This window comes from Centrocercus urophasianus, unplaced genomic scaffold, assembly GCF_019232065.1.
Source record: "Centrocercus urophasianus isolate 14NV4802_14NV808 unplaced genomic scaffold, USGS_Curo_1.0 seq_23, whole genome shotgun sequence".
Taxonomy (NCBI): domain Eukaryota; kingdom Metazoa; phylum Chordata; class Aves; order Galliformes; family Phasianidae; genus Centrocercus; species Centrocercus urophasianus.
This window is the reverse complement of record NW_024884789.1, coordinates 1052659-1079405: the sequence shown is the minus strand read 5'-3', so window position 1 is coordinate 1079405 and position 26747 is coordinate 1052659. Positions and strand designations below refer to the sequence as shown.

General features: G+C 46.0%; 3 protein-coding genes across 3 annotated transcripts in view; 2 read left to right on the top strand and 1 right to left on the bottom strand.

Annotated features, from left to right (window-relative positions):
* Positions 1-6662, top strand: part of SMAD3 (SMAD family member 3) — a 64989-nt gene extending 58327 nt beyond the window's left edge. The window contains exon 9 of the mRNA XM_042824198.1: positions 2372-6662. Within this exon, the coding sequence (XP_042680132.1) occupies positions 2372-2495 (124 nt within the window). The 3' untranslated portion in view covers positions 2496-6662. The remainder of the gene's footprint in view (positions 1-2371) is intronic.
* Positions 6663-8058: 1396 nt separating this feature from the next.
* Positions 8059-26704, bottom strand: AAGAB (alpha and gamma adaptin binding protein). The gene is made up of 10 exons (XM_042824199.1): positions 26623-26704; positions 20686-20876; positions 19717-19813; positions 19115-19204; positions 16994-17077; positions 13098-13180; positions 12453-12543; positions 11564-11668; positions 11001-11050; positions 8059-10487 (listed from the first exon to the last, which is right to left on the bottom strand). The coding sequence occupies exons 1-10, from the start codon at positions 26693-26695 to the stop codon at positions 10410-10412; spliced, it is 942 nt and encodes a 313-aa protein (XP_042680133.1). The 5' UTR covers positions 26696-26704; the 3' UTR covers positions 8059-10409.
* The window catches only part of IQCH (IQ motif containing H), a 70658-nt gene continuing 58205 nt past the window's right edge, over positions 14295-26747 (top strand). Inside the window, exons 1-2 of the mRNA XM_042824196.1 lie at positions 14295-14309; positions 15170-15247. The gene's annotated coding sequence lies outside the window, so the exon portion shown is untranslated. The remainder of the gene's footprint in view (positions 14310-15169; positions 15248-26747) is intronic.

The following is a 26747-nucleotide window of genomic DNA, read 5'->3' as shown; positions in this document are numbered from 1 at the left end:
AGATGCAGTGCAGTCTGGGATGGATGATGTGGTTGTTCTGACAGCACAGGGTGTGAGGACACAGAGCTCTGTAATTTATGTCGCCGTCGCCCACTGCATTAACAAACAAACATCGCTAGGAGTAGCAAAGGGAGTAAAAGTGGTGTTAGTAGTATAAGCAGGGGAGGTGAAATCTGTCAGAAAATGAATGTTATTTTATGAGAGAAAAAGCTGGCACAGACTTCAGCCAAATACAATTTTGAAATACTTGCTCGACTGTGCGCCCTTTCAGTCAGCCTCATGGAAGTGCAGGGCAGCCTCTGCCTCCCGGAGCAGCGCGGCTGTGCTGAGGCGCCCTGCGTGCAGCTGCCTGCCGGCAGGGAGGTGCCACAGCTCAGCTGCAGCCTGGGTCCTGCACGGTACGCTCCCACTTTCTTCATTTCTCCAGATGTTTGGAGTCCATTTTGTTTTGAAATTGTCCTGCACCCGGGCCAGAGCATTTCAGCCTTGGCTCTCAGCCACAGCTCGTAATGAAATCCAGATGAGCGTGACTTACGGAAAGTCAACTATCTCATTAGTGTTGTAGGCAGTGAAACCCTACGCTCACGCTCAAGCTGCTCTCCCGCTCCTTCATTTCCTTGCCACAAAATGAATCTCTTTGCCCTTGTCAGAGCACGCTGATTAGTTGAACTGATGGGCAGAGGGCTAGGTAGCTGTGGGAGCTGCATCCAGAGCACTGCTCCAGTGATTCTGGTTCGACTGTGTTGCTGTTGGAGCACTCCAACTGTGGGGTGTTGGTGCTCTGCTCTGCCAGGGACTTGGGGAGGGAACAGGGAGAAGCCAATTGCACGTGCAGGACAGAAGTTCTCTGTCCAGCAAGAGCCCAGTGCAGCTGTGAGAGCTTGCCTTTAGGCAGGCTGCAGTCGGCACGCAGCCGTGCAGGTGGGAAGGCAGTGAGGTGTGCTAGGAGGGCAGGAGTGCGGCAGCCCCTCGGGCTCTGGGTTGCTGGACAGTAGTTGGACTGCTCAGTGCTGATCTCGTTATAGGCAGCAAATGGGAATGCTGTGTGTTAATGGAGACTGGATTTTGTGGGGCCTTAGAGGTCTGTCTGCTTCACTGCATCCCCCTGCCCAAACAGCCCGCAGATGCCTGCAGCGCCAGCACTGCCCACGCTGCCATCAGCTCGGAGCCCTGCCCACACACCCACTCCGGGGCACTGCATCCCTGCCAGCGCTGCTCGGGAATGGGTGCGGTGCCTTTGGGAGCTGCTTCCTTTTTCAGTTCAAGGACAAGGGACGCAGTGCATCGCTGGGACGCACTCCAGCCCTCAGCCGAGGCCTCGCGGAGCCGTACGCAGAGCCCTGTGCCCCTGTCCTGCTGCAGAGGGACGGGGATGGTGCTGGGAGTGCTGGGCAGCCCGGGGGGCACAGTCCCCATTGCGGCAGTGATTTCTGTCTGGGCCCCACAGACTTTGGTCTCCCTCTCACGAGCAGATTCCAAGGACAGCTTCCGTGGGAAACGAGGGTGTAAACCAAGGCTGTTTCCAGGCCATTTCTCTCGTTCTAATCCTCCTCCTCCACAGCAGCTGTCCCTGCCTCTCTGCCTGAAACGAGAATCCTGCTGTCCCTGGGCAGAGCCCCTGCCCTGTTGCCTTGGTCCCACATCCCTCCCTGTCCTCCCCTTGCTGCCCTGCTCTGCTATCTGGAGGCACTCTGTGGGCTCTGGCCCTTGGGAATAACAGGGCAGCTGATGGGGGATGCTGGGGGGCAGTGGGAAGTGAAGCACAGGGAGCAGTGACCCTGCAGGCAGTCTGACCTCTGCTGTTCTCCACCCACTGCCAGCAGCTGCTGAGGTTTTTAAACACATCAGTTAATGCCGTACTTCTGTTTCTCTGCCCTCTGTGTCGCTGTAGAGTTGGGTCCATACCTCCAGCACAGGGAGAGTGGGGATCACTTCTGTCACCTCTGCATCTGGCCAAAACCCAAAGATGGGGTGAAGAGAACCTCCTGGCCTCATGCACAGAAAATCTAACATACTTTGATTGCTAATTAATTAGGAGAGACAAGGTCTGCAGAATAAAACTGGAGAGCATTGCTCAGATAAACACCTTCTTCCAGAAGTCTCAGTAGCAAATAGATGATGTTGTGAGTTTCCCTCTGGGATGACAGGGGATGTAAAGAGAAAAGATGGGGGTTTTCAGGAAGTTGGCAGCATCGGCCAGAAGCGTGTTAAAGAGGAGAGAGACATTCCTTTGGCCCCACGTGCAAGGCTGTTGTCTAAGCAGGAAAGAATGCTTCGGTAGCTGTGAAACCTTCTCAGATTTGTCAAGTTTTGCAAGTCCCATTCAAACGCTCTGTTTTTTCCCTCTCTCCCCAACCCCTTGTCCTCACAGGCGGCAGACGGTGACCAGCACTCCCTGCTGGATTGAGCTGCACCTCAACGGCCCTCTGCAGTGGCTGGACAAGGTCCTCACACAGATGGGCTCCCCGAGCATCCGCTGTTCCAGCGTCTCCTAAGGAAGCACCTCCTGGGGGCGGGCGGGGGAGCAAAGACTGGAGAATGGAATTGGCTGAACCCTTAGCAAAACACGTAGAGAAGAGATTCCCAGTTACTGAAGTGATAAGGAGAAACAAATCTGTTAAAGTAGTGGCTTTTCTTGGTTTTGTTTCATTGTTTCTTTTGTTAAACTTAAAGACCCATTGAAGCCACTTCCACTGAAACTGTTAGCACTTTGGTTACAAGGCTGTGGGCCCTTGCAGTCAGAATGAAGCTGAAGTTTATCATGATAAAAGATGACTTTGTTTCAGCAGAGAGAAGCCAGTGCTGTGCCTCCAGCCGTGGCTCATTCCATCTGCCCCAGGCAGCCCCGGCATCTCTGACAGACACCATGGGTCTTTGGGATGACTCTTGCTCATGCATTGCTGTCTCCATCCACCTGATGCACGCCCGTTCTTCCTGGGATTGCAGCAGTAGGTGGACAAGCAAGCACGAGAAGCACATGCAAGGACTGATTGCCCAGTATTGCTCCTGAAGGGACAGATTTCCACGCTGCACAGCTCACTGAGAGGCAGCGCCTTGCTTTGTGCCCGAGCTGCCACTGTGCCCTGCTTGTCTCAGTCTGGATTTACATGAAGCAGAGGCCAAAGTCACGGCTCTTTCTGACACTGCTGCAGCAACTTGTGACTAGAGCTGCTCACGAACAGACATTGGGAATGTGAGGAGCTCTTGCTGGATAAGTTAAGCCTTCATTACTGCGCATTAACTAAAGAAAGTTTGTATTCTGTTTTCTCATGGTGTTGATTGGTATCTGCCACTTCTTAAGTCGTAGGGGCTTAGTGAACTCGGTGCCCAGGTCTGCTCTGGAGATGGCTCCTGCTGCCATTTGCAGAAAACCCAGTTCTGTAGGTTATCCCACAGTCACACGTGACCGTGCCGGAACCAGGACATCTCAGATGCACCAACAAAACGTGGTTTAAAAATTATTTCATCTAATGAAAATCCTTTGAGATGTGTTCTCACCTGGAGAAATGGAGAGAGTGTATTAACGTGTTATAAAATGTTCATTTAAATATACATGCTCCAGACTGTTCAGTATTTTTTCCCTGCAGCAACTGTCATGGCAAACAACTTCTACAACTGGAAAAAAAACCCCTCAGCACTTGTTTTTATGGTTGCAGTTTGCCAAATAAGTCTCATAACTTTGTCAGTGCTATCCGGTTATTTGCTTCTTTACATCTGTGTGGAATACCACACGCGTTTGTGCCAAACTATTACAAGGGGGAAGGGAGAAAATGATAATCAGAATTTCTTCTGGACTTTTATTTTCTCCCCATCTACACAACGTGTGGCTCTGGGAAGGACAGGCTGCGATGGACACTGAGTGGTTTGTGTGAAGGCTTCAGTCCTGCAGAGCTCTGTGCTCCCAGACACGAACAGGAGCAGCCCTGCTCTCCGTGCCCTGCGATACCTTGCAGACTCTTCCCAGGATCAGCCACGCGCCCCAGGGCTGCAGGGAGGCTCTTTGGGTGTGCTCATCCACTCTGCCCCTCAGCCCCACCGCCTGGCTTGGACCCGAGGCATCAGCAGCACCCGAGGTGGACGCAGAGCAGAGGTGTGCTTCACCAGGCAGACAAAGGGACCTCCGGAGGAGAGTTTTGTTTCTGAACCCAGAGGATGAGCTGTGGGACAGACGGCAGGATTTCGGGTGAGCTTTCCCTGTGCAGCATGGCTTGTATCACAGCACTGGAGGTTTTCTAGGACTTTTTTTTAACTGTTCATTTTTGCTCTGTGTCTGATTTTAGTTAAATCTCTGATTGCATGGACTTGTGCAATAAGAGCATCTGTGTAAAGTAGTGTTTTTGAGCTGCTTAGCTAGGGATGTCTGTCGTCGTGGGCTGATGAAGCACGTGCTTTCAGGTACAGCTTTCCAACAGTTGCAAGCAGTAATTTATTCAGACTTCTGTGGAAATATTTGACTTCCTGTTGTAGTGAGAGGAGAGAATCTGCTCTGTAAAACTCTCCCAGGTTTCCTACTCAAGTCCCTTTAAGTCACGTTTGCCTCTTTATCTACATAATCATCCAAAAGCTGGGCTCTGTTGTGTCTTGTGCACCAGCTACCAAAACGGCACCTTAAATTCAGGTGCCAGGCAGCTCATTCCCATGGTGTGTGCAGGACCCAGCCTGACCTGGGGCACAAGCTGGAGTAAACCCTGCTTTTGTACAGGGTCTGCATGGAATCGCCTCAGCCAAACCAAGAATTGGACCTGGATTCCCTCTGTTTCATTTGATGAAGGACAGCGAGTTGCTGACTGCTGTTAATAGATGCCTCTTTAGAAACAGGATTTGGATGATGCATAAAAACTTTGGTTAATCCCACCCCGTCATCCCTTAAGTAAATGACTTCCAATAGAAAGCATGAAGCTGGTCTAGTGATGCAATTAGATAAAACAGGGAGATTATCTTCTTTAAAGGGGTAATGCCCTCTCCTCCCCTTTGTTTGCCTCCTCACTAATGCATAAAACCCTTATGGCTTCCAGTGACCTTAGAAAGCCAAATGGAAGCCCTGTGCCACGCAGCAGGCGAGGAAGGGCTGTGATCCCTCTCTCTCACAGCAGCAGTGAGTTGGATGGGCAAAAGCAAACTGAGATGAGCTCTGGATCCCAGCACGGAAGGGAAGGGGCTGCATGGTGGCATCGGTGCAACACCATTGGCTTAGTGTTGCTTTTCCATTCTTTTCTAAAACTTTCTGAAAGTAGCTTTGATATGTAGCATGGCTGTATGCCAGCAGCCTGCCCTAGTGAGATGGCACTCCTCGCTGATGGTAGTGTTGGCTTGTTTCACCAGCATTCCATGCATTCTCCTTACTAGCAGAGTCAATATCTTTTTGCTTAGTGTAGCTGTACACAAGGGCCTGACTGCTGGCAGATGACACTGATGGCCCTGTGGTTTTATGTGACTGTGGAGGGTTTTTTTAGTTATTAATGTATTGAACTGAGTTGCAGTGTGTAGGTTGCATTAAGCTTGTCTCAGAAGTAATCCAGTGCTCTCCATTTGGTGCACAAGGATGGAGAAATCTGTTTATCCGATTTCCTGAAAGCTCCAGTACAGAATGGCTGGAGGTGGCCTTTCAGACAGTGGGAAGCAACTGTTTCCCTTCCCCTGCAGGATGGCACACTTTGAACCGTGTACAACTTAACAGGTTGAAGAATATTCAGGACTCCAGCTTGAGGAGCAGGTGTCAGCATCCACAACTCGTGCTGCCTGCTAAGGAGAAAAAGCACAGGGAGCGAGAAGAACAGCGCAGAGAGGGACTTCAGCCCTGTCACAAAGCATCTGTGAGCCTTCCTAGTTCTCCAGGGCACCGGATAGGTAGAAGGGGTGGGATATCAGAAATAAGCTGGGAAGCTAGGAGGAGAAATAATTAGTTGCTGTATCGTAGCGGATGGGGCGATATGGTTAAGAAATTCAATATATGTTTTTTGTTATGTACATGCTTGTATTTATGTTGTTTTTCTTGAATATTCAGATGAATCCAATGCATAACTTTTAACAGAAGGGGCAATTCAGTATTGTGAGCGTTAAATCTTTCCTGTGACCCTTTCTGGTGGCTGCTGCTCAGGCAGTTACTGACGTGAGAACAAGAGATGCATCTCAGAGCAACAAGCGCTGGCAAAGAAAGCAAAACGAGGACATCTCCAGCAGGAGTCTGTACCTGAGCTGTTGTTTTAATTTTGAGCAGTGAGTCAGGTTCCCAGGTGGGCCCTTCAGTTGTGTTCTTCAGTCTTTTCAGGTTTATGAGGCTTCAAAAAGAAAACAGCATACCGTTCTGTAAATGCTTTGGTTCATCCTCATGTTTCCTCCGGTACGTGGATCCGAGGAGTCTGCACCGCTGTTGCTGAGGTGCATCTGCTCCTCTCTCCATGGAGGCAGCCTACTTCCCTCGCTCTTGATGGAACTGTTCCCCTCTGATAGATATGTATGAGCATGTATGCAGTAGTGTTTAGGTTTTCTTAACCTGAGATTGTACGTTAACGAGCGGTGGTGTCACCTACATGCTTGAGCTTGTTGAGCATTATTCGCCTATTTTGTTACTACAGGCCTGTACTATGTATGCCCTCTTATTTCATATGTGAAACTGTAAGTTCTATTTTTGACATTTTAATAAACTTTGATTTGAAAACAAAGGTTCGTGAGCGAACACTGATGGTGTAAGATGAGTTTTAAGGACACAAACTGAAAGCATTTGGAGTTTTCCAACCGCAGGTACTGCAGCACCAGCAGAGGCTGCAGGTGCACAACACTTCCAGCAAGGCATGAAAGATCTGTTACAGGTAAGGGCATCGTGCTTTGCGCAGTGTGAACAAATATGAAGCCAAAAGTAGCATCTCTTAAAAAATGCAGTCAGTTCTTTTAACTAACGGGTTTTGAAGGTGAGTAGAAGCAGGACAGCGCGGCCCAAAGGCTCAGTCACTGAATTGCTGGAGCAGTCAGACGTGGCTGCGTGCCACCCTTTGCTCGGGGTGCCAACCTGGGGCTGTGCTGGAGGCTGGGCAGCCTCGTGTTTGGCCCAGGCCTGCTGCAGCACGAGGTGAAGTCAGCTGGGATTTTGTCCAGACAAACCCTGAAAAAGATTTCAAAGGACTGATTCCTCCACTTTCCTCCCTGGACGGGCTGCTGCATGGCTCCACTGTGCTCCTACATGAAAAGCCTTCCTACCTTCATCTCCCAAGATGTATTTCTGGCTGTTGCTCCTTGCTGTTAGAGGTCTGTGTTCTCTCTTTGCCACTCAAGGACAGCACCTTTAGCAATTGCTGTAGTCAGAGCTGAAGCAGCAGCTGAGCTGTACCTGTGGCAGAGCCCTTCACGTCCCCCTGCTCAGCTGTGGGGTGTCGTGGATGTGGCTGCTGCTCTCATTACCCAGCAGTGTCTGTGCTGTGCTCAGCACTGAAGCAGGAATTTCAGCAGAAGCCAGGTAGTGATGCCACGTGCTGTGCTGGAAACAAAGGCTCTGTATGTGCTGGCATTCAGCTGGCCTCAGAGAGGGCATTCTCCAAATAGCATCACTAATGGAGCCGAGGCGCGCTGTGATCAAAGTCTGTGAACTCCTAACATTCCTCCTCGGGTTTCACTGAAATTCAGATTGTTTTTGTTGTTTTTCCTAACAGAGGATTTACGAGAATACTTTTTCCACTCTGATTTCCAACAATGTGGTAATAAAAGGGTTTTGTCCAGGTTTTATGTGAGGGTTGCCAAAATGCGAGGTAGTAAAGCAGTGCTGAGCCGTGAGGTCTGCTGTCACCTGAATATATCACAGATTTCAGAATCAAAGACTGCTCGTCTGCACTGATATTGGGAAGCTGAAGCAAAATAAAAGTCTGATAGTAAATGAAACCTCAAATTCTCAGCCAAAAAAAAACAAGTATCAAAACTGCATGGAGGTGAGCAGCCCGGCTCATCCAGCAGGGCCTCACTGCTGTGAGTGGGAGCATCCTACACAGACACAAGGATGTAAAGCCAAGGTAGGAATTCTTTTGTTGCTAAACAGTGCTGCAGAACACAAAGAGCAACTAAGACCACAACTTTCAGGTTTGCAATTCCACCAATGCCCCTTTTATTCATCTTAGTAACAGCTATTGTATAAAGAAATGATGCAGCCAAAAGGAAAGAAGGCTCTCCAGGAAATAAAAAACACCTAAGTCACCAGCGAAGTAAATTTGGATTGAAAAATGCAGTACAAAGAATCTTTAAGGACCATTCCAGTATCTCTCAGCCACACTTCCTACCTTGATGAGTAATGCTTTCTTGAAGCATGGAATGTACCTGCTAACAAGCCACATTTCCATTGTAGTACGTAAGATGTGCATGAAAATGTGTACAAATTTCCTCCAGTCTTAGCAGCAGTATGCACACCTCCCCACACTGCACCACTGCTCTGCTTCAACCCTGCTCGTGCTGTCCACGTGTGCTCTGTGCTTTCACACATTCTCTCCTTGCTGCCACATGTATGGTGGCAGGCTGTGTGCACCCAGTCTGGTACCTGACTGCAGGGGTAAGGCAGTTATCTGCTCCTATCCCGTGAACAGGAAAAGAATCTAAACTTCTGTCATTCTATTCAGCTTAAATAAACTATAAACACAGGTATAAAAATTGTTTTTATAAAGTATCCAAGTGCATTATGTCCTTCACTGCCTTCAGTTAATTTACTCTGCACTTCTGCCATGCATCTCTATTGCACAACAAATAGGGGAAAAAAACAACCACCCCCACCTACCAAGAAGCAAACAGAAAACCATTCCCTACTTGGAAGGAACAACCTTCACTTCCTTACTGCAGCTCTCTGCGTTGAGAGGAAAGAAAACAGGAGCAAATGGGAGGAGAGGGCAGAGTCACAGCATGGCCTGGGTGCTGCTGGGTGCTGCTCAGGGCAGGAGGAGCAGCCCTGCTGGGTGAGGTCCCTTCAGTGCCTGTATGGGTGTCCCTGCAATAGGAATGTTGCTTCTTTAAAAGGTATTTTGCTGTGGTGGAGCTCCTGCTCCATCTTGATGTGAGAAATGCTATTCAAACTACTCACAAGGCATCAGTTCTGTTTCTTAGAATGGAAAACGCCTCAGTTTTTACCCAGGAACGATTTACAGTCTTCAAAGAAGCCTTTTGTCTTAGCTCTGCTTAATCTTAAAAGCACAGGCAGTGAATGTCAAGAACCCTGTGAAAGTGCCTTTGGAATTCAAAGCTGTCAGGTATCCTATGGAAAGCCACTGCCTAGGCCTCACTAAATTTACTGACATTAGAAAAGCTAACTTCAAAGTAAGGCTGTTTCACACTGCCCTTCACAGAGAGGGAAGGAAACACTCCTGGGAGCACACGTTCCCCCCCATGCAGCCACAGGAGTGGTCCTGCAGCACAACAGGAGGGATGCAATTTACCTTTTCTCATCTCCCCACACCGTGCCTTCCTGTTCCAGTGCTGTGCATGCCTGTGTTCTCCAGAAAGCCTGTGACTGTGCAGAAGGTGACAACATCCTAACGCTGAGGATGAAGGAATTTTTCTAACCCTTGGTACCACAAAGCAGCCATTTGGGACCTGTACTCTGGTATGTTCTAATTAACATACAGGAGCAGAAGTCTGTAATAAATGCACCGGGTGAGTGGGGGAGGTTTGAAATGCAATGTTCAGGTGAGAATTCACCACACGAAGGTCTGTGCGTTCTCCCTGTTGGAGGCAATGCACTGCAGAAGGTTTGAGTGGGGAAATTCATGCCTGGACCAGCAGCAGAAGCCTGAATTGCATTTAATCCCAAATCTCCTTTCTCATGGAAACCTGGGGAATGTGGCACAGCTCCGGAGTTCTTAGGGAAGGACCACGTGCTTACAAGCACAAACAGAAATCAAAGCCTATGGGCCATTTTTAATGGCTCTGGCACTCAGCAGGATTAACCCTGCAGCCCCGGCGCAGCATCTCCAATAGGGTACAGCACACCGAGTTTCTCTTCATGCCTCATAGAAATCTGGTTTGTTTTGTAAGTCAGCTATAAAGCTACACAAAAACATCAAACAGACCTACATCTAAATGTTTAGAATTAAGTAGTTGTTTAACAACCAACAGCCATATGTAGAAGGGTAACTGGTAGTAAAATTGTTTTTTTAAACTCAAAAGAGGAAACTATAAAAATGTTAATTTGAAAAATGTAAACTAACCTATTATTTCCTCTAAATGCATACGTCGTCATCCAAAACTCTCTGAGGGAGAACAAACAGTCAGACAAAACCACTCTAACCATAAGGTGTTGTGGATGTGTTACTCATTACAACGATATGGTGAATCCTTTAACCAAAGAGAGCAGCTAAAGCTAAATGGGGCTTTCTGCAATTAACACTCACTGCAGGAAAAGATCACTCTTAGGATCACTCTGTTGCTTCCAGCTGCAGAAGACCTCAGTTTTCTTCGTCCGAGGAGAGACCTTCAATTTCATCTCTGTCTCCTCCAATCGCCATCCAGAACGCTTTGGCCACCTAATAGGAGCAAAAAGAATGCAAAAATGAGAATCATTCCCCTCCTGTTCACCATGCAAATAATGAAACTGAGCTGCAGCTCAGCCTGGCAATGTTCCTGGCCTCCATGATAATCCTCTCTGAGGTTCATAAATTTCAGTCACACCGTGGTGCAATAATTCAGACACTTCTAGAATTTGTTGGAGGCCTAAGTGACAGAAAACTTGGGCTAATTAAATCGTAATTAAATCTTCCTTGAGATCAAAGCTTTTCTACTGACTTCAGTGAGCGCTGGCTCCCACCCCAGTGATCACAGGGCCTTCATTTCAGAAATTCCAGAAGGCAAAGCCTCCTTTGGAGTTCTGGATTCTGGGTTTTTCATTCAGTTCTCGGGAGATCTGAGTCAGTCTTCTCAGGACTGAGCAGTTTGTTCTCACTGTCCTTCAGATGTGAACCATACTACAAGAGAGGGAACTGCAGCTCAGAAAGGAAAACCATATTTTTAATGATTTTGATGCTGATTCCAAACCTCACCTTCTCTGCATGCAGTTTCCTTTGTTCATGGGGCAACGTTGCAGCCTTTTCTGTGGAAGAGAACATGACTCAGGTTGAACGTGACTCAGGAGCACAAAGGGAGACAGATAACCTCCTGCAGCTGTTTTCAGGGGACTAGCAAGAAACTTGCTTAGGATCATAAAAAAAGAATTATTTACTAAGTGCTCTTGTAATTCCCACAGAAAGCCAGTGCTTCTGAGCACAGTGAACTTCATTTCAAACATTTGTGCCTTCAAAGCTGCAAGACTGGCACACTGTTGCAGAGCTTAAAAAAAAAAGTCTGGTTATAGGTTTGTGTACAGAAAACTGTAATGTTAATCCACGGTAGACTAAAACAACACAACAGCAATCAGCCGAGCTGCATCTACTTCTTTCAAGAAGAGCATTATTAAGATGAAGGCCAAGTTAGTGAAAAGATCACCTGTACAGAACCTCAGGCAGAAGAATAAGAATTGGTGCAACTTTCAGAGAATCACAGAATTTCCCAACAGCCACGTTGGGTTCCAGGCCTTTGAGCAATACTGAGTGACACTGCTCAGTACCTTTCATTTCTTTCAACTTTGAGAACAGCCTCTCAAAGTTCTCCAGGTCACCGTCCCTCGTGGTCAGGCTGGCCAGCTCTTGAATATCTGTATCTAACACAGGATCTAAAACAAATGCACACAGATTTGGTTTAGGTAAGTTACTCTGTTGTCAGCAGGCATAATAGCCTTAGTGGCAATCTTCAGGTTAAAAACAGTACCTTCTCAACATGTTGCCCTCTCATTTAATTTACTGATGGTTCAGATAGACAACTGATGGTACCATTAAAGTGGTAATGAATTTTGTTACATTACAATGCAATAATGTTTTTTGTGTTCATTTAAGTTCATTTTTAGTTCCCTTAGGACTTCTTATTATAAAATCATCTGTTCAGGAACAGCCCTGGACTCAATTAAAGAGTAATGACACTGTTTAGATCCCAACTAACAACCTCCAACCTTTGGACGACCTCCCCACACAACCTGTGATATGAAATCCCACCTCCTGGCATGCTGCAATAATCCAAAGCCCTCAAGTTCAGAACACCTGCAGCTCCCAGCACTCACCCTGCTGAACGAGGCTGTGGGGAGTCACACCGTAATGATTTTTCTCTCACCCAGAAAGCTTAAAGATTTGTTCTTATAAATGTGTTTCAGAATATAAACAATACACTGGTGAGGAGACTTGAGAAAAGCAGACCTGAACCTTTCCAACTGGCAGCACTGCTGGCAGGTCTTACCTGCAGGGGCCCCATCTTTTCTGAAGTTGGGCCCTTACTCACAGAGAACCCCTGATGCTACACAATTGGCCTCTCCTGGCTCTGTCTTTTCACTGAGAGAAAGCTTTCAGGGTCTGTTCCAGCCTGAGGTGCCTGCTCCAGCACGTCCGCCAAGCAGAGAACAAGCTTACCTGCAGCACTGTCCATCTGTGGGTCGTTTGTGCTAGCTGCATCCTCTCTGTTCTCTAAATGGGGTTCTTTGTCTGCTGCTGCTGGATTGGACTGTCAGGAAACAAAAAGATATTAACAGTATCCAGTGATGCACCCTGCAAAGCATCAGCAGCAGATCAAGTGCTTCCTTTTTCTAACACGAACATCTTACTCTTTATCATGAACTGTTACTGCAAAACCTGCACCACTCGTATGATGAAAAGGCACTTCTGCAATGCCAGGCACAACTGTTTGCTAGGATAGGTTCATTTGCTTTTTTAACAAGTGATATTTTCTGCACAAGACACTGTTCTTGGATTTGAAGGAGAAACCACAGCACCAGGCATCCCATCAACGTGGGGGGATGTCCTGAAGGACAGGGAGCCCCCAGCTGTGAGGTGGCAGCTCCTGGGACAGCTCTCAGGATGGCTTTCAAGAACAATAGTGAATGAATTTTCAGCCATCAGAGTCTTCCATGAAAACCCATTCTGACAGCTTGTGCAGTAGCTTTTGAGAGAGTAGAAAAGGATGAAAGACCCCCCCAGCACTACGCCAAGTGTGACACAGAGGAGAGCCACGTGGGACACAGAACGAGCAAAGAACAAGAAATAGGAATTACTGTTTACTTCTGTATCTTGGTTCTCTTCTGACCCAAGGCTGCAGTTCGCACCTGCTAACGTGCTGAGGAGGCCAAAGCCCTGGGTCCTGTCTGGAAACAACACAGCTGTTAGTGTGACAGAAGATGGAACACTATAGCAAACAGCTGCAACTGACACAGGCAATTTCTTAGGGAAGACACACCAATACAGCACAGCATTTCTAAATTAATCTCTATTTCTAGAACGTTACCTTCAAACAAAAACGGACATGCAATAGGTGGAGGTGCAATGGGTGTACATGCAATAGGTGTACGTGCAATATGTGTAGTTAGTGGGTTTTGCTAAGCTGTGTTTTCTTCTGGCTTTGCCTCGAACAGCAAATATCTGCAGTTACATCAGGGCTCAGGAGATTGTCCTGAAAATATCAGCATTTTAGTCAACTAAAAAAGAAACAGCGTCAAGTTATTGCACTGCAAACAGCCAGCAAGCAATGGCCTGTGCCAGAAGAAAGATCAGTGTTACTTCTTTTTTTTTAATGTGCTCTGAATTAATATTACAGTAATGACTAAGCTCTAGATTCAAATGTTGAGATGATGTAATTTTTAGACGCAGGCCAAATTTTCTTGCCATTTACACAGCATCTTAAAGAGCTGAATGTGTAACTGAAGCCATCAGCTGTCGAGAATACGTGTAAACACGTCTCAGTTGGAGAATTACTGAGACCTCATTTCCTGCTCAATAATCTACGCTGTGCACTTTGGCTAACACGTGTCCTGTGCCAGCCCTCCTCTCCCCCTGCCCCCCTCCCTCCCTGCAGGTATTTGTTTCAATTGGCGCCGTGCTGTACAGCTTTACTGCCCTTACAGATCACTTGCCAGAGGTCTGGGGAGAAGTGAATCAGTCTAGCCGAACGAATTGCCTTGAAACGTTCAGTTGCAAGAAATACGAAAGCCCGTAAGTCTGCCAGCTCCATTAACAGGCAATTCAGTGATAAAAGGTTGGGATCTGCAACCCTAAACAAAGCAGCTTCCCAAGGTTTCAGCAAGCTGAGCAAAGAGTTGTCTTATAGGAAAAAGTAAGATCGATCTTCAGCCAATTTCTGAGTCATCTGAAGTCAGATTGGCCTCTGCAGCCCAGAATGTGCTTGGGAGAGAGCATTCCCACATTGGCAGAGGGGTGGATTTGGTGACCTAATCACGTACCCCTCTCCTATCTACAATTTGAGTTCATCCCATCCAGGTAAGTGACTGCAGTCCACCCCCACCACAGCCACAGGTAACCTCAGCCTGTGTAACTACAAAATTGTCTAACTGAAAAATACCAGCATCTACAAAGGATCTGCAGGGCGCAGCTGTTGGTTTCTGGATCCGTGGTCAGGGAGGTGGCAGCGCTTGGTTCCAGTCACACCCTTGAAAGAAACCTTCCCATAAACTTCTTTTAATGGATGTAGAAGTTATTTCAACTTCTGGGTGCCATTCAGGAAGCGGGTGACGTCTTACAGAGCGTTCTTACAGAATCAAAGCCAAAAATGATCTCACTCAAATTATTGTAATAGTGGATGGCTCCGTTCTGATGCAGGCTATGTGGGTTCACAGGTGCCATCAATATGGCAAAGCCCCATTGAGCTGTGCTCTGAGCAGGGCTCAGAAATCCACATTGCTTCTTTTGCAGCACAACGTTTTCCTCTGTCCTTATCTAACATTCTTCCATAGCCTGTCTGAAGCTACCATGACTGACACCAAAAAACAGAATGCAAAGGTTGAAACTCCAGAATTGTTTAAGCAATTAAGTTCACATGGCCCCACTGAACCAGGCTAATTCTTTGTGAAGGACGCCAGGCTAATGACTGGCCCCTCCCTGGGTAACTGGCTTCACTTGGGATCTCTGCAGCATGTATTTAAGCAGGAAAGCAGCCAAGCAACCCCTCTCAGAAGACAGTAAATTGTTTCTGTTCTTTTTGCTGTAGTCAACCAGATTTCCTCTTGTAGGGACATCTAAGGATAGAACAGCACAGTAGCTTTTGGGTTTCAGGAGTGGGAGAACTGTGAATTGAAGAGATGCTTATGTTCTTCTGCATAAGAAAGTGACCTTCTTCTCAGGTGGAAGAGAGCTCCAGGAACTGGAGAACAGACGACTGCATACCCACCAAAAAGCAAACAGTCTTCAGAGCCTTTCAGGTAAGGCTGCTGGTTTTTGTTTTAGTAGAGACCATACTGCTTTTTGCACCCACCAAGTATGTACTATTTATTACATGATGCAAAAGTGTTTACAGTTAATTGTAATTAATGCCTTATGAATCAGTATAAGCAAGAACATACTTAATGGGGAGAGAAAACCTGAGAAGGTCGAGACCTTTGTTAGTAAGTGTGCAGCCATGCACAGCTTCACAACTTTGGGAAAACTGTGTGCAGGTTTAGGTAGCCTGCTTTAAGATGATATGGCTTTAATGTTCATAGTTTAAAGAAGTCACTTCTGTTCAGCCTATTAAAGTCTCACAGAAGCACCTCAAGGAAGGCAATGCTGTAAGGTTGGCTTTCTGGATGGTGACATTCAACAGTGCTAACAAACCATTGCTACTAAAAACATCTTCAGTTTTGTATGAAAAGATTTCGGGTGAAGCACGATTCTAAATAGAGAGCAGTTAGAGGTAACTCAGCAGAAAAGCTGAGCTCTTATTTACATAGTGGCCAGCTTCCAGGAGCAGGAGGAAGCTGCAAACAAAAGATATATTACAGGTTGTAAAAAGTTTTATTTTGAGCAAAAATGAGCTCAATCATTTCCCTTTGAAATCACAGATCGGTTGCAACAGCTTCCAAATTTAGCTCACTTCCTGAGGGGTTTGCAGTGCCATATATCAGCACTGTGTGCTTTCTGTACAGTGGAGATAAAAGCTCTGATTTTCACAGCTCAGCCTTTACAGAAGGCACCACTGATGTGCAGGAATTTCCCTCAACGTGTGACTAAATTCTGCTCTTCTGTAACGTGACATCTGTTGAATATGAAGAAAACCATTCTTGTACTAGCTAGACTAACTTCATGCCATCTCAAATGAACGCCTCTCTACAACAGTTCTATTAAACTGGAACCAATCTTAGCCTCATTTTCTCATAAAATGAGAAATACTGAGGAGGCCCAAGTTTAGCAGCTCTTGGTTGCTCTGAATCCCAGTAACTGTCTTGCAGTTACAGGAACTAATGAAAACCTCTCAGCACTCAAAATCATCGCACTGTTGAAAGATATAGGAAGGAAGAAACCACAGCAGTGGAAAACTGTACCCAAGGGAGCAGGCAGACCTCAGAAGGGTGGCAGTGAGATGAGTTTGAAAGAAAAAGTATAAGGCCAAGCACTGCAAAAGAGTTTCATCTTCCTACATTTCCTGCTACAGATTGTATAATTAGAGAGGTAATAGAAAGCTTTCAAGAAAATAGAAGTATCTATGCTTATATTAAATCTGGGCTAGCCACAGCATTTCCTTTCCTAATACATCAATCCTTAAGTGATTTTTCCAAAACTGTGGCCCTGCCTTATAACAGGAAGTAAGGCTGTCTGGCTGCTGTGCTATTTTCACAAAGTTCTGCAGTTTATTGCAGTGGGGTTTTCTGTAGGGAAAACAGACCTTCCTGCAGTGCTCTTCATGTGTTTAAATCCTTCAACAGACATTTGAGAGCAAATCTAGAGGAAACAAATACTGAAATGGGATTACAACTTCACCACTGCCTCCAAGTTTCTCTGTGTACACAGGGACAATAAAAGTGGTAACTGAGCAGCCTCCTATTCATGTAAATATGGGAAGAGCACTTTAGTTCCCTGTGTACTGATGTGGTGCCATTTAGGTGCTTCATTTAAAGCTCTGCTAAAAATACTGAGCCCTCTGGGGTCCACAGCCTTCAGAATTCATGCAGGGAGGGTTGTGCATTACATACCATTCTTCATGACCACATTTGACCAAACGTTGGCATTCAAGGCCTGCACAATTCGTTTCACTCCTGTGGACTCGGGGAAGTCATCTAAATAAAAACAGGAAGACATCTGAGTCCTAAGAGTAAGACCAAAAACCATCACGTGCTTGAGCGTAAGGTGAAGCGTGGCTGAATGTCTGTGCTGTTGGACAGGAATGGAAGCAAATGACTTCTCTGATTAGGAAGGATGTATTTCTTGCCTTTGCTTCACAAAAGGCCAAACAAATTTAGACTGATGCCACACCTCTTTGTCTGGGCTTTTTATAAAGTGTGAGCACTCATCCTGTTGTAGAAAGATCTAGATTCTAGGTGGAGTTTTAAGTATTTAGCATTGGGCCTATATGATAAATAACACCAGAAATTTAAATAATAATAAATGACTTTAAGCCACTGCCAAAGGAACTCTTTTACCCCCAAGATCTTTTGGAATGCTGTATATCATAAACAGATGCTAGAGTTGCTTTTCCTTCCTTCAGAAAGTGAAGAACTTCAGATAAACATTGGGAAAGGGGCACTGCTTCATAAAAAAGACAATGATTGTACTAAAGCTATCTTCATAACACCTAATTAAAAGCATTCCAGTAATCCTGAAAATTTATGGTGACTTCAAAGACTGGGGAAGGCATTATTTGGACTTCAGCTTACTCAGTGAATAGCTCTGACACTGTTTTACATAAAGTCAGCTTTCCCATTTCCTCAGCTTAGTCAGCTTCCCACGTTTGTGCAAGTCTCACAAAGCAATTAGGAAGAAAAGCCCTTTGGAGAGGAAAATGTGATTGCTTAAAAATCAAACCTGTCCAGGGTGACTCAGGGACAGGTGTGGGATCTGAAACTGCCTCTAGATATTAATTTTAAGCTGTCTAACCCCTTAGATCAAATACTGTCCTCTATGATAGTGCTGTTTAGTTTTATATTGGTCATCACTGAGAGTCTCAGCTAAGAGTTCCTGTCCTCGGTACACGCATGACAGTGAGGTCATAGCAAGAGCTCCTGTTCATTTGCAGTGAGCTGCCATTAATGCCTTAATTCCTACACAGATACTGCCTCAGTGTTTACTACATCTGTTTTATCTTCTGTAATTCATACAGCATGTTTACAGGGTAAATATGTTACTCAGTACAATGTATTTCCTCTGATGCGTGAGTCACAGCGAACCAACTACCAGGTTAAAAGTCCAGGACAGAGAATGTATCTGAGCAATCCAAAGATTAACTTCCTGAGTTGTGATTCCCAGTATTTATTACTGCAGTGGTAAATAGCTTGTTCTTTACAACAATCATTCAGCAGGAAAGTAACTTAATGTTATAATGTTTCCTTTCAAAACACGTTAGACTGAAATAGCCATGCTCTTGTTGAACTTGAAATGGAGAAAATGTGAGTGCATTATTCCACTGCTGTGTGGCAATGGAATTGGTTATCTTACCACTGCAGAGCTTAAATGAGATGTAAACACTTGTGTATCACGGAGATGAGATAAGGCCGACGCTGATAAGGCTGTCAGGAAGTGCACAGTCACTTTTCAAGAGCAGAACATCACACTTCTGACTCTGTTTTATGGGTTTTTTCAAGTTGTAATTACGTGGCCAGGCAAGTGATTCTGAAACTGGCTTACTTCCTGTGTAACAGTGAATGCAATTCAGTGCTCAAACCCTTTTCAGCCCATGGTATCACCGAATAATGTCTATTCTTGGTATGAGCAGTAGTTTAAGTGCTATTCAAAAGGACAAAGATTTCCCTCCCTCGGGCATCTTTGTGGCTCTGCTTTGAGACTGATTTTAAAATGGAGCACAAATGCTTTTTATGTATCAAACCAGTCCTAGGATTAGTGTCTGAGAAGGGATCTGATGTATTTATGTAGGTGCCACATAAACAGCAGCTGTATCTGGGAGGAGACCAGTGGAATGTCTTAGAGGAAATAACCACCTTTTCCTCCTGACTTTGCACAGCTGAGAGTGAGCCTCACCAGCTGGGAGCATTCCATGCTGTTACCATGTAGCACAGCAACAACACAATGCCCCTTGCAATCATTTTGAAGATATTTTGGTGTCTTTTTATTATAGAAATTAAAACAAGTAGCAATCCTACCATCTTCATCTGGTAGTTCCTCAGGGCTCAGTTCCACCAGTTCGAAGCCATGCTTGATGCACCATTCTTGAGCTTTCTGTCTGTTAACACCTAAAATTGGGAAACAAAATGTCTCCTAAGCACACATGCCTGAGATTAACATCAGCAGTTGAACTTCCAGCTAAATTTTATTCCCTCATCAGCTGTTTGCTTGTTCTGGACTGTGTGGAGAATGGGGGGGAGAAAATGTGTAGCAGATGTTTGGGTCCTCCAACCACTTCCAATTGGATTCCAAAAGCCTCAAATTGAGCTCTAATTTTTTAAAAAATGACACAATCAAATGGCTTTGCAGTAGGTACTTCCACAGAAGTGCTAGGCTGCCTTAAGTCACGTTGCCCTGCACACTGGTATACCAGGAATGAGATGTGCAAAGTTCATTTTAAGCAAGCTTGTAAAATTCTGATCCAGTTGTAATTATTTCTAGCTTAAGACTTTTTAGTTGTGAGCACAACCTGGCTCTTCTCAATCAAATAAGAAGTCTGTTCTCACTCAGATATTTTAGGAAATGATGGTGCTGCAAGCTTACTGATCCCAAGTCAGTTTTGGGCCTCAAGGTAACATACCATGTTCTGATACTCTGTTACAGACCAGGATCATGACTTCTGGTAGCCAGTCTTCTGTCAGGGGAAGCCATTCAGAGACACTATCCAGCCCAGATTTCTACAAGGGAAAAATAAGTTCTTTGGAATACATCCTCAAATACTTCATTTCTTACATTTGTTTTTAATCAATAGCTGTACTCCAGTAGAATGAGGAAACTGATTATAAAAAGCAACCTTATGACTCTTGATTTACTTTAAAGGTGAGTTAAACCTGCTTCCTTGGACCTCCCCTTCATGTTTAATGTTCATTACACAACCTTAATTTACATTAGGAAAGACTTTTGCTTCATGTCAGTCACTGCTGTTCACTGTTAGCAGCTCTCAGGGTTAATGTGCAGCTATTCCAGCTTCCACTCTCAAGCTGATGTTGTGGCAGCTAATGAACTACATTCTGCCCTGGTTTAATGTGAGACAGTGCTGAGCTACCCTAGGTAACTTTGCAGAATGCATGGCATGCATCCTCTCCCATCTGTAGATAATACCCTCCCTTATTTAGATTGGTTTTTGTCTCAATCTTTCAGGCTTCTGCTAAAGCACTGCTTTCACTGCCACCAGCCTTGTAGAAACAATGTCAGGTACCACCACAGCACCAAGACTTAGAATTGGCTTCCTCGTTCTTGGCTGTTTTCAAGCAGCCTTTCTGAACCATCATTGGCTAAGAGCAAAGCTGGAGGTCACAGGCTGGAGGAGGACTGGCCTAACTTAGTGGCCTATTTCCATCCTGAAAAGCCTTGTTTCCAGCAGGAGTAAAACAGCAGAAGGGAAGGAAATGCTTCTGCTGCCACTGGTAGTGGGAATAACTGACCTCTGATCTACTGACCATCAGTAGAACAAAAGGAACAGAGGTCACAAGATTGAGAGAATACTAACTGTAGTTACAGCAAGGCAACTGTATCACCCAGATAAAGCACCACGGGGCACAGCTCTTACTGTGGAGCTGTCGAAGTACACCACGAACGCCTGCACAGATTCAGCGATGGCTCCTGTGACCAGAGCTGTGTTTGGCACCACACAGAGGTGAATGTCTGCAGAGTAATACTTGTTATCTATCGTCCAGGGGTAAAAGCTCACTCCTCCAGTTGTAGTAGCACCCACACTGAGGTCCTCTCTTCCTGTGATGCCTGCGTGAAAGAAATAGAATAAGAGAAATGATACAAACCAGCATTGAGATAACAATTAAACTGGAAAAGCTTGGTACAATGCCAATACAGAGCCATCTTCACCTGTTGCAACAAAATAAGTTGTTTTCATTAAAAAAATTAAACTCAATTTCTTATTTTATAGTATTTATAAGTCTTAGACAAACTCTAGCTTTCAGAAAAAAATATGGTACAGAAGCTCTGAAAGTAAGGTGTTCTGTTGTTTTTTTTTCCCCTGGAACATGTTTCGAAGTGCTAGCCCTGAACTTATTACCTATAAGCAGGATGGATGGAGCAAATAACTACACTTCATTCCAGCAAACCTTGCGTGTTCATTCAGATGTAAAAAAACCTGTTTGACTGTGACCAGAATCTCAAGGTAACTAATGAGAAAATAAAGCAAGTTACTGGAATTCGGTTGTAATGCCCATTAAATTCCAGGTAGGAGTTCAACAATTAAAATCCAGGGCAGTGCTTGGATAATGCAATCTCTGCACTGCCTGCCCCTCGTGTGCTGGCAGCAACCTTTGCAGAACACTCACAGTGTGACGGCCACCTGGTGGGGCTGAATTAGAGGGAGCAGCAGAGCAACCCAGCCGTACCTTGCTGGAAAGGGCAGAACATCTTGTTCCAGATAAACAGTCATGGATATCTTATAAGTGAATCATATGATCACTTGAGTCAGCTGGGGAGCAGAGGAGTTAAAAAATAATAATTAAAAAAAAAATATGTTTTCAGAGATTTTAAAGGTTGTACCTTAAAGGTACTGAGACAATTCCTGAAGATGCCAGTGCATGCTGCTCCCCAGATAGACTGAACTGATCTGTGTCTTAGCAGCTAAAGGCAGGAAAGCTCACTGCCAGGGCTGCCACAGGTAGATTCATTATTATTATTATTATTATTATTATTATTTTGGCAGCTAACTGTGGAGCCTGGGCGGGTTAAGCAGTGCCTGAGCTCTGGCACACAGGACAGCACAAAGGAGTGCTGTAAACCAGGTGGATTTGTGGCAGGGAGGAGCATGAAGTGGGGAATCGGAGGGGAAATGTGATCTTGGTGTGACAAATCTTGGAGGAAACCTGTCCAGGCTTCTTACAGAAAAACCCAAGTTTCCCCATTGGCTTTTTTCTAGTGTAAGGAAGTTCAGCTTTTTTTTAATCTGGATGATAAATTTTTGAAGCAACTAGGCTGCAATCAGCATTCTGTTCTTGGACAAGGCAGCACCTGGGGGCGGGGACAACACTGCTGAGTTAACACCAAGCAGATCTTGACTCTGAACTTTGTATTTCTGGGGCACAAGCTTGTAAACTTATGTTCACTGACAAATACAGAAGAGACTTTCAGAACAGCTAATGCAAATCAGTAATGTTGAAAGAATTCTGCTGTTCTGCAACTTCTTTATTCACTCTTAAGCAGCACACAGCAGCTTGGTGGCACGTGATGGCATGGCACCTTACACAGTGCACAGATTTAATGTGATGCTCTAGTACAATAGAAACACTTTGTCAAGTTCCTGCTATGAAACACCAGCTAATTAAGTGCCATGCTCTGCATAATGCAGTTTGGTAGCTGTGGTATACAGGACTGTATACCTCCTATGTGCCAATTGCTGCTAGGCCAGGAGCTCACCATCAGTGGGTGTTCAGGCCAATGGAGGCAGCTCCTGCTCAACTCAGCTGAAACTCACAAGTTTGCCAGCTGAAGAGCAGTGGGTTAGCAGGAAAAAAAAAGGGCTTGCTTACTCTGATCTGCTTATTTCCATAGGAGAATGGAGGATCCTAGCTGTACCAGTCCCTCCTGGTCGATGCCTCAGGCACAACCACGTTTCCGATGGTTTGTTGCCATGGAATTGCTGACAGTTGGAAAATCAGCAGTAAAACTTTGGGAAAGGGTGTGTGCAAAAGTAAGATTACAGAAAGAGAACATTTTCCAAAAGACATCAAAAACTGGTGTGAAAGAATTTCTACGCCAATTTTGTAAGTGATTTTTTTTTTTCTTGTACAAGGGCTTGTAGGCAAACTTAGGCCTCAAAGCACTGCCTGAAGAAGTAGGACATCCCCACTTCCCATCACGTGCTGCTGTCCTGCATTGGAAGCACTCTTCATCCATCTCACTGTGCCTCTGCCTGCTGCCCTGTACCCAAAGGGATTTTGCCAACCCCAAGGGAAGACGTTGCCAGTGAAAATGGACAGTGCACGCTGAGCTCCAAGGGTGCAGGAGCTCCCTGCAAGGACTTCATCCAGCTCTCTGGGGCTGGGACAGCACACAGGGCTGAACCAGTTACTGCAGCACTGCCTGAGGGCTTGTGGCAGGAAGGTAATTGCAGGCTGGGGGTTGTGGGGGGACTTCTCCTCTCCTCCTGCAGGTTTAGACTTGTTACTGTGGGGGCTTTGGAGCCTGCCAAATCCTACACCTTGCAGCCCAGGCTGAGTTCACAGGGACACAATTCACATCAGAATGAATCCTAAAATCATATTTGCCACGTTGGGATTCCAGGAGTTTCTTCCCAACACAGCTTGTGTTTCAATGGAAAAAAGCAAATCCAGCCAGAATAGTTTCCTATCTAATTTTAGAGAACATTCATCAGAACAAGCTCCATTATGTTTTATTTGGATACAGAATGAACTTCCACAAAACAAATACGGCAAAGGGAGGTGACTTGTCAAACTTATCTCAGCTGAGTTACTCCTTTTTCATTTCAGGCTTTCCAGCCATCGCAAGCATCAGTGTTTTGCCATCCAAAGGGTCTGGAAAACCACCTCAGCCACAGACAGCAGTGCAGGCAGGCCCACGGGGCTTCCCCATCTCCTCACTCCTCCATAGAGCACAAACAGCTTCCTCAGACAACAGGAATGCAGGCAGACTCCAAATGCATCAGTAATAAGGAACTAAAAACATGCATGGAAAAGTTTGCACTACAGAAGAGCGTGGCTTAGCATCATTAAAGCCATGATCTAAAGCTGAGCATTTTGTAGAGGATCTTGAACAACTGATGCTGGACATTTTACCAAAATTACTTATTGAAACTCCCACCATCTCATCAGTAACTGCTGAATGCTAATTAAGGCAGAGCACAGCTGTGTGCCCTGCTCGTGCTTTAAAGCTCTTTGGAGCAGCAGGTGCTTCCCTGGGCAGGGTGAGTCACTCCAGGCTCTGGACTCACACTTCTCATTTCAAGGGCTTGCATACAGACTTGGTCTTCTGAGCAGTGGTTTAATTTACAAGGAATAGGACAATGCAGAACTGTAAAACCCAGCTTATCAACTCCTTTTTCAAAAGGACCATGAGAGGTAAGAAACAACCTTCCTGAGAAGTTGAGACAAAGAAGCAGACGTAGATCATCTCACATCTTGCTGCAGTGTTCCCCAGGCTCTAATAACCAACTGACATTAAGTACTTCTAATATTTTGTGCTTAAGGCCCCTGGATTAGTCTTTTTGTTTTTTTCAGAATCATTGCAATTTCTCTTTTCATCCCTTGCCAAAGAGATTTAATACTGATCGCACTTCTTAGCTTGCTTTGGATTGAACGCACGCAGGAGCACAATCCAGTTTTCTACTGTGGCCAAGTGCTCCCCATCCTGCCAGCTGGATGTGGTGTGCCAGCACCACATTGCTCCCATTCTGTGCCTTGAGAGCCACCTGGTGGAACACAACGTAAGAAATGCTCCTACCAACTAAAGAGAACTCAAATAAGCATCCTGTAAAGAGCCTTGTAATTAAACTGGGAAGCAGCAGCAGATTGCAGGTTTTGCTGACTCCTAGCAGAGAAGCCTCCAAGCAGCTGCTCTGTATGTATAAAACAGGTCTGCCCACAGCAAGTACCTACCACGGAGATCCAGGAACATGGTGGTGAGAGCAGTGATAAGAGGTAAATTCTTTGTTTTGTACTATAGATTCCAAACCCACAGCCACTACGTGGATCTACCATGCAATATAGTATTTAAGAGCATATTTAAACATAATTACGGCATATCAAACATCATATTGCTTCAGATGTGTTAATGTAAGGCTCCTGTCCTCAGCACCAAGCTGAGCCACTACCAAGCAATGCCTTCAAGCTGCTGTTTCTGGTTGCACGCTGTAGCAGCACACGTGCTGGGAACTGCAGCAGCATTTTGTCCCAACTCACCAGCAGCTCTCAATAAGTTGCAGCCAGCCGCTGCCACCTGATCCTCATCTACAAGTCCTTACAAGTTTTGTTGTTTGCTTATGTTCCTGGCTCTGAAACACCTGCTACACAAAGCAGGCATTTTAGGTTCTTCACGTTGTTTCTTTCCACTATGCTTTATTTCAGAAGCATTAAGAACATCTCTAAAAGCAACTCAACAAGAGGCTGCAAAGAGGATTCACGAGACTGTTTTAAAAGCAGAAAATGGTGCAAGCTCAGGCATTCCTAAATGAGTACAACTTGGAGAAAAGATAAAACCTGATGGAAGTTAAGCTTTTAGACTTTCTCAGAGCAGATGGTATTTCCATCAAGCTTTTGGCTTACCTTCCTTTTTCACCAACTTAATTTCACTACAAGAAATAAAAAAAAAGCCTATAGGAACTGTGAACAGTTCTTTTCACTATGCTTACAGCTTCCTTACAAACAAGCAATCAAGAATAAAATTTTACAATTCTTATCAGTCTATCATATCAGCCTAGCTCTTCGATAGAGTAATCTCTGACTGTAGACACGTTGCCACTCTTGTTTGCAAACGTGGCTTAATGAGATGGAATGGACAAGTTGGTAGAGGGGGAAGGGACCCTTAAAGGTCACTTAGTCCAACTAGTCCAAAGAACAGGGACACCTACAGCTAGATCAGCTTATGGAGAGGCTGCTGCCAGGCCCCCCAGTGCCTTCCCTTCTCTGTGCTGCACAGCTCCCCCCTCTCAGCCTGTCCTCATAAGGAGGCATTCAACCCCTCAGATCATTTCTGTGGCCCTTGTCTGGATGTGCTCCAGCAGGTCCATATCTCACCTGTACCGAGGACTCCACACCTGGATGCAGAACTCCAAGTGAGACCTCACAGCGCAGAGGGACAGGATCACAGAAATGAAACGTCCCCGACCTGCAGGCCGTGCTGTCTGTGCTGCAGCGCAGAGCACAGTTGGCTGTTTGGGCTGAGGGCACACTGCTGGCTCACCCCAGCTGCCACCCAACAGCACTGCCAAGCCCTCTGTGCAGGGCCGTGCTCTGTTCACCCCCCAGTTATACTGAGACTGACGGTTGCTACAACCCAGGTGCAAAACCTCGTGTTTGAATTTGATGAACCTCGTGAGGTTCACCTGTGCCCACAGCCCCGGCTCTCTGGATGGCCTCTCATTTCAAGCAGCTGAACCGCCCATCTTACCACGACTAATCGCAGTTCCCTAAAAAGCCATCACAGCAAAACCACCGAGATCCAAACAGCTTCTTCCCGCCATCTCTCCCATTTTAGCCCCAGCTGAACTTTCAAGTTCTCGCTATCAGATTTTACTTTCTCGAGCTGTAAGAAAGGAAGCCGCGTCCCAGGAGCGCAGGGCGGAGCTCCGTACCGACGCACAAAGGGCTGCAGCGCGGCCCTCAGGACCTTCCTGCTCCCGTTTTCCCTCCTGCCAGTAGCGGGATGTTACCGGCGCTCAACACCACCGTCAGCCGACCCACGCCTCCCGCCGCCCGCGTAAAGCCTTTACAGAGGAAACCCCGCGAGGGCTCGCAGCGAGCACACACCCGCGGCCGCCCGCCGCCCGCCGCCCACTCACGCCTGACGAGCTCCTCCGCCGGGAAGCCGCCATCACAGCTGCTCAGCAGCGCGTACGGCCCCGCCGCCGCCATGGCGCCCGCCGCCCGCCGCGCCCCTTCCGCCCGCCGCTACCACCGCGTGGAG